Below are 5,924 nucleotides of genomic sequence, written 5' to 3' on the forward strand. Positions count from 1 at the left end.
TGTGTGGGTGTGAGTGAGTCTGTGTGTGTGTGTGTGTGTGTGATGCTGATGCTCTGTGTTACTCAGGAGGAGCGCTCCTTCAGTGAGGAGGAGGAGGAGAAGCTGCAGAGCGCTTTATCTCTGGAGAAACACACTCTTCATCTGCTGGTGGAAACCCTGTCCTTCATCCTCGAGCAGGTCCAGCACTTCACCTTTACCTGCTGCTGTCAATCATGTTGTCCGTTCACACACAATCCCTACACCGTGGTATAAACATGGTATTTTCAGATTTCAAGCGCTTTACCATGTTCACTCTCGTCTCGCTTCCTTCAGGGTTCGTGAAAGAGCTTGACGTACTTGATTTAGACCTTTTGAAATCTAAGTACTGCAAAACTGCCATACGCAAATGTAGTATATTTCCATATCCATATATGAAATATATTGTCATATTAAGTTATAACATACATGAAACCTATTAGAAATTGGAATAATATCATATATGAACATATACGTATATCTGGCCCATACAGATATATAAGACAATATAAAAGAACATTTATTACAAAAACATATACAAACATACATATTTTTTGTATATACGTTGTTTTAATAAAGTTGCATATATAAATAAAATATATATTGTTAACATATATGGTTGCTACACATAATACCATATAAAAATCATCATAAAAATATTAACAACATATGTACATATGCAAATTTTACTGTGCAGATTTTATATATTTGTTATAAACTGATATCTTCATCTACCCAGAGAATGTACATATGTGAACATACATGGCAATATCACTTTTAATACAGGGCAAATGTGTCATATATTACATTTCTGAATCTTCATGAAGAATCACTGGAAACCTGCTTGAATTATTGAAAGACATATATATATATATATATATATATATATATATGAAATTATATAATGTTTTTTTTTTTATATTTTGAGCTCTCCTCCAAAACAACAGAGCACATAATTAGATTTAATGTTTGTAAAAAGTTCCTAAAAGAGAATAAAGATGAAATTGAAACGGATCTGTTAAATCTGCCTCAATCCGCACAGACAGGCTTCTGCAGAAAAGAAGGAGAGATAGTGACACAAACTAAATAAAGTCATTACAAAACCCTGCTGAAGTGCTGCTGTTCAGCTGGGAGAAAACCACATGGTGTTTTCCTTCGGTTATAGCGTCTTTGAATACGATTTTTACTTATTTAGTTTGAATAGGTTTATTTATATTTAGATTACAAGAAAGGCCCCATGTCTGCATTAAGTGTGAACACTGATCAGAAGATGTGAAGCAGAGGTTCTCTGTGCTGTTGCAGGCCGTGTATCACAACATCAGAGCAGCATCTCTCCGACAGCAGCTGGAGAACATCAGTGTTGAGTCGGAGAAAGCTGAGGTGTTCAGTCAGGTTTGGGCTTCAGCTGCTCCAGATGTGCTGGAGAAGATCCGACTCGCCATATTTGCCCCTAAGAAGGTGAGTTCTGGATGTTTGCGTGAATCTGAGGTCTGACCCATATCTCTGCCCAATCAGACGAGATCCTTCTTTCAGAACCATGCTCGGTTTCCCAAAGAAGATTTCAGGGAATAGTTTCCTAAAAGAAACAATGTTATAAAATGGATAGTTCCGGTCCTTGATTCTGATTGGCTGAGCCACGTTCGAAGCTGTTGTAAATGACTCTACAAAGTAACATACACCTTTGTTTACGTTTGTGTGTTGCTCGGCAACCACTTTGTAGCAACCACAACTGTTTCTGAGGAGCTACATTGTTTGGTGGAAGAATACTGTTTTTATTAATATCATTACACTTTATTTGCTCTGTTTTATTTTGTGAAACCTTACTACGTATATGGAATAACCGTAACCATATCTGCTTCGCGTCGTGCCTAACAACGCCCTTTAGCTGTTATAAATTCACTGTAAACCACGGCTTCTTGGGGCTTACTGCTTTATTTTAAAAGCATTTTAATAATATAAAGAACCTTCTGTGTAATGTAAAGGTTCCATTGATGTGAAAGGTTCTTCATGAAACCATCAATTCCAAAAAAGAAGCTTTATTTTGAAGAGTGTAGATGTGAACAGACTCATGAGCAAATGACTCTTGAACCGATTCTTTGTAACGAATCAGTCAAAAAGACTCACAATCTGAATCATCTAATGACTCTAAACTAAAACTAAAAGCTTCCTAAAGGGGAAGAACCATTTTTGGTTCCCTAAAGAACCTTGCAGTGAACAGTTCTCAAAAGAACCATTTTTTTTCTTAGTGTGAAGAACTTATTTTTTTTAATCTTTTGTGCTTTTGAAAGATTTCATGGATGTTAAAAGTTCTTCAAGGAACCAGTAGAAGCCAGTAAAGAAGCTTTCTAATTAAGAGTGTGTCAGGACCATCTGAAGTGTTAATATTAATGTCTATTATTAATCTGATGACACTGTCATCCATTCAGACCAGCTTCAGATCTGAACATCAGCGTGAGTTTGAGCTCATGATGTAGTTGAGTGTTTCTCGTGTGTGTTCTAGCTGGATCTCGTGGGTTGGCAGCTCAATCTAAAGATGTCCTCGTCGGCTCGGAGCAGACTGAAGGAGCCGCACGCCATCCTCAATCTAGGGCTCCGCACGGAAGACGACGCAGAGGTAAACGCAGAGTGTGTGTCAGTGTGCAGATCAGCCCACAATTAGGACAGAAGCTGTGCTTGTGAGTGTGAGCGATGAGTGGAGCTGCAGTTCCTCCGGCGCTCAGATGATGGCGCTGTGGCTGCACAAACAGAGCAACGGCCTTGTGTGAGCGTGTGTGTGTGTGTGTGTGTGTGTGTGTGTGTGTGTGTGTGTGTGTGTGTGTGTGTGTGTGTGCTCCAAACGCAGATCAGAGGTCTAAAGCTCTGTAATCATTCCCTGCGAGCGAGTTCAAGGCTTCTGCTGTGGTTTGAGCTCACGATGAGTGAATGACAGAAGACTACATGTGAAAACAAAAATCATACATTATCAGTGCTGAGCTCATTTACTGGTCAGGATAATATCAAATCAAATTTTATTTGTATGCACAATAAAAAAACAACAGCAGTTGACCATTCTGCGGCACAAACCAGACGGCAAAGACAACAAACACTAATAAATGATTCAACTTTAGACTCTAGGAAATAATCATGCAGTATTATCTCATTAAATATGTGTCTGTGGTAAAATGTTATGATGCATTATAAAGCTCCTCATAACTGTATCAGCTGTATTATACTTCATAACCTAAATATAAGATGCATTATACTTTAAAACAGATTGATAAGCGCTCTGTTCCTCTTCGGATAAAGCATCTGCTAAATGCATGAATGTAAATGCAAAAGACAGTGACATTCAAAGATCTTAATGTTGCATCATATGAAGGCTGATTTGAATCAGCGGTGTTGATGTTGAAATGCACTGAGCTGCTGATGTTGCTGAGATAATCATGTGATTCTGCTGTGAACTGTGTTTGTGTCTGTATTCGTCACGCTCTGCTCCGGTCTCTGATGAACGCTTGTATTAATGCAGTCCAGTGCAATTAGTGCGGTGGGAAGAAGCAAACATTACGAAGCGAGAATCATTGTATCTGTCCGGCCCTCATCCACGTCACAGCGCTCCTCTGATGAGACGGAGGCTCCGTTCGCTCATGAATCTGCGCTCTTTATTTGCTCTTTATTCCGTGTTCTCAAAGCAGCAGGCGTTTTTCTGACTTCGCTCACGGAGGAGCGGAAACTCTTTGTTGAATCCTCGTCTCTGTCAGCAGCAGATAAAGACAGTAATTAAACATCTCGTTTGACTGCGGGGCTCATTTCCTGTCATTCGCACAGAATCTCTGAAACCCAAATCACGTGAAAGTTGTCTGACGCTCCTCTCTGAGGCTGTGTTTCTGGGATGCTATCGTTAACTTAATTAGACGGTATTTTGCTGAGTGGTTTTGGCCCGTTCTGGACTGATGACTCAAAGCTTTTCATATTCTTCATATTCTGTGCCAGAAATGAACTTTTCCATTAAGGGACGACGTTTGCCCCCTTAAATCGATCTCCAGGGGCATTTTTACCTTCATAAGGGCAATGTTTTCTGATCTTATTAGATATATGCATCATCTTTTATCTCACATTCTAATATTTAATCAATAAGTTCAGCTAGAATAAGACGACGCTACAGGCTGTTACCAGTCAAATGAAGCCAGTGTCAATAAAATCCCTTTTTGCTCTGCAGAAGCACAGAAGCTGCATTTACACGGCAATTACAATTGCATAAATAATGCTGAGATTAATGCTCATAAAATAATATTTTTAAATATTGAAAAATGAAATGATACTTCATGTCACGTCACTTTATTAAAAAACAAAAAACAAAAACAAAAACAAAAGGGGAAGTCGTGGCTTAATGGTTAGAGAGTCGGACTCGTAACCCAAAGATTGTGGGTTCGAGTCTCGTACCGGCAGGGATTGTAGGTGGGGGCAGTGAATGTACAGCGCTCTCTTCCACCTTCAATACCACGACTGAGGTGCCCTTGAGCAAGGCACCGAACCCCCAACTGCTCCCCGGGCGCCGCAGCATAAAAGGCTGCCCACTGCTCCGGGTGTGTGTTCACGGTGTGTGTGTTCACTGCTGTGTGTGTGCACTTTGGATGGGTTAAATGCAGAGCACTAATTCCGAGTATGGGTCACCATGCTTGGCCACGTCACGTCACTTTTTTCACTTTTTATTATACTTTAAATATGAAAGTAAAAGACTAAATATGAAGCTGTGAGACATGGGCACATGTTTCACAGACAGAGCTTAGACTAAGCCAGGATTAGGTCATAGTTCATTTAAGAAATTAAAGTAGCTTTTATAAACGTGCCTTAGAAAAAAACATTACCGATGTGCATCTTGAGACAAATCAGTGGCACTGACAAGGCATTTTAAGATCAGTCAGTGCAAGTTTCTTTCAGTTTTGATGTATTTTAGTCTGGGACTAGTTTTAAGCCTCGTCTGTGAAACCGTAAAATCTTAATGAGTGCGTCATTGAGTCATTTACTCAAATGATTCATTAAAACGGTTGATTTATTCAGGAACAATGCAAGTGACTCTCTTTAATGATTCAGTGATTCTCTTCAATGAATCATTGATTTGCTCAGAAAACCGGATTGACTTACTTTGTAATGTTTTGTTTGGAACTATTTTTGCTTTGCTAAATAGATCAAAAACGGACAATATCACATTTGTGATCGTGCTAATATTTGAAACGGCATGTTTGCTCATGTGATATTGATCATATCATATAGAAATATAAGACACAAACTCACACAGGAGCATTCTAGGAAAGTCAGGAGGACTTCTGTTTTCTCTGAAGTGAGTGACATAATGTCAGCTTCCACATCGTTAAAACAACAGTTACGTCATTACTGCAGGCGATACTCCTCCTCACGGATGATCGGCAGGGCCCCCGGGGGCCCATGGCATTGTGTGCCGCTTTATCCGGGCGTCAAGACATGCTGAAGTTGCGTTTGGTCTCGTACTGTATCGCATACCTTGTCAGTGTCGTGTGCTTGCTTAGACTCCACAGTGCAGGGACACAGACAAGGGTCGTACAGTAAGTATAGCTTTTGACTCAACCTCTTTTTTACACCTTTCTTCACTTCTGTTTCAGTTTTTTTGACCAACTCTTACTGTGTGTTTCCAGATCCCTACTATCACTACCACTCGCAAACCACGCATCACACACTATAGGTAGCGCAATCCTAACAACCTGCGCACTTTGCCTATGTCTGCTAATACATTACTTTCTTTTTCTATTGGTCTCTGGAATTGCCAGTCTGCTGTAAACAAAGCTGATTTCATTACTTCTATTATTAGTCATTCAAAGCTAAATCTCATGGCCCTGACAGAGACCTGGATCAAACCAGAGGACACTGCTACACCTGCAGCACTCTCCAATAATTTC

The 5,924-nt window shown here is 39.9% G+C and overlaps 1 protein-coding gene across 2 annotated transcripts in view; it reads left to right on the forward strand.

Moving 5' to 3' along the window:
• LOC107661174 (COMM domain-containing protein 10) overlaps window positions 1–5,924 on the forward strand; it is a 30,756-nt gene that overhangs the window by 9,837 nt on the left and 14,995 nt on the right. For both annotated transcript variants that reach the window (XM_016450649.1, XM_016450650.1), the window contains 3 exons: window positions 67–177; window positions 1,318–1,473; window positions 2,516–2,629. In XM_016450649.1, coding sequence (XP_016306135.1) covers window positions 67–177; window positions 1,318–1,473; window positions 2,516–2,629 — 381 coding nt within the window. The remainder of the gene's footprint in view (window positions 1–66; window positions 178–1,317; window positions 1,474–2,515; window positions 2,630–5,924) is intronic.

The sequence above is a fragment of the Sinocyclocheilus anshuiensis genome, unplaced genomic scaffold, assembly GCF_001515605.1.
Source record: "Sinocyclocheilus anshuiensis isolate Anshui unplaced genomic scaffold, SAMN03320099.WGS_v1.1 scaffold2373, whole genome shotgun sequence".
Classification (NCBI taxonomy): Eukaryota; Metazoa; Chordata; class Actinopteri; order Cypriniformes; family Cyprinidae; genus Sinocyclocheilus; species Sinocyclocheilus anshuiensis.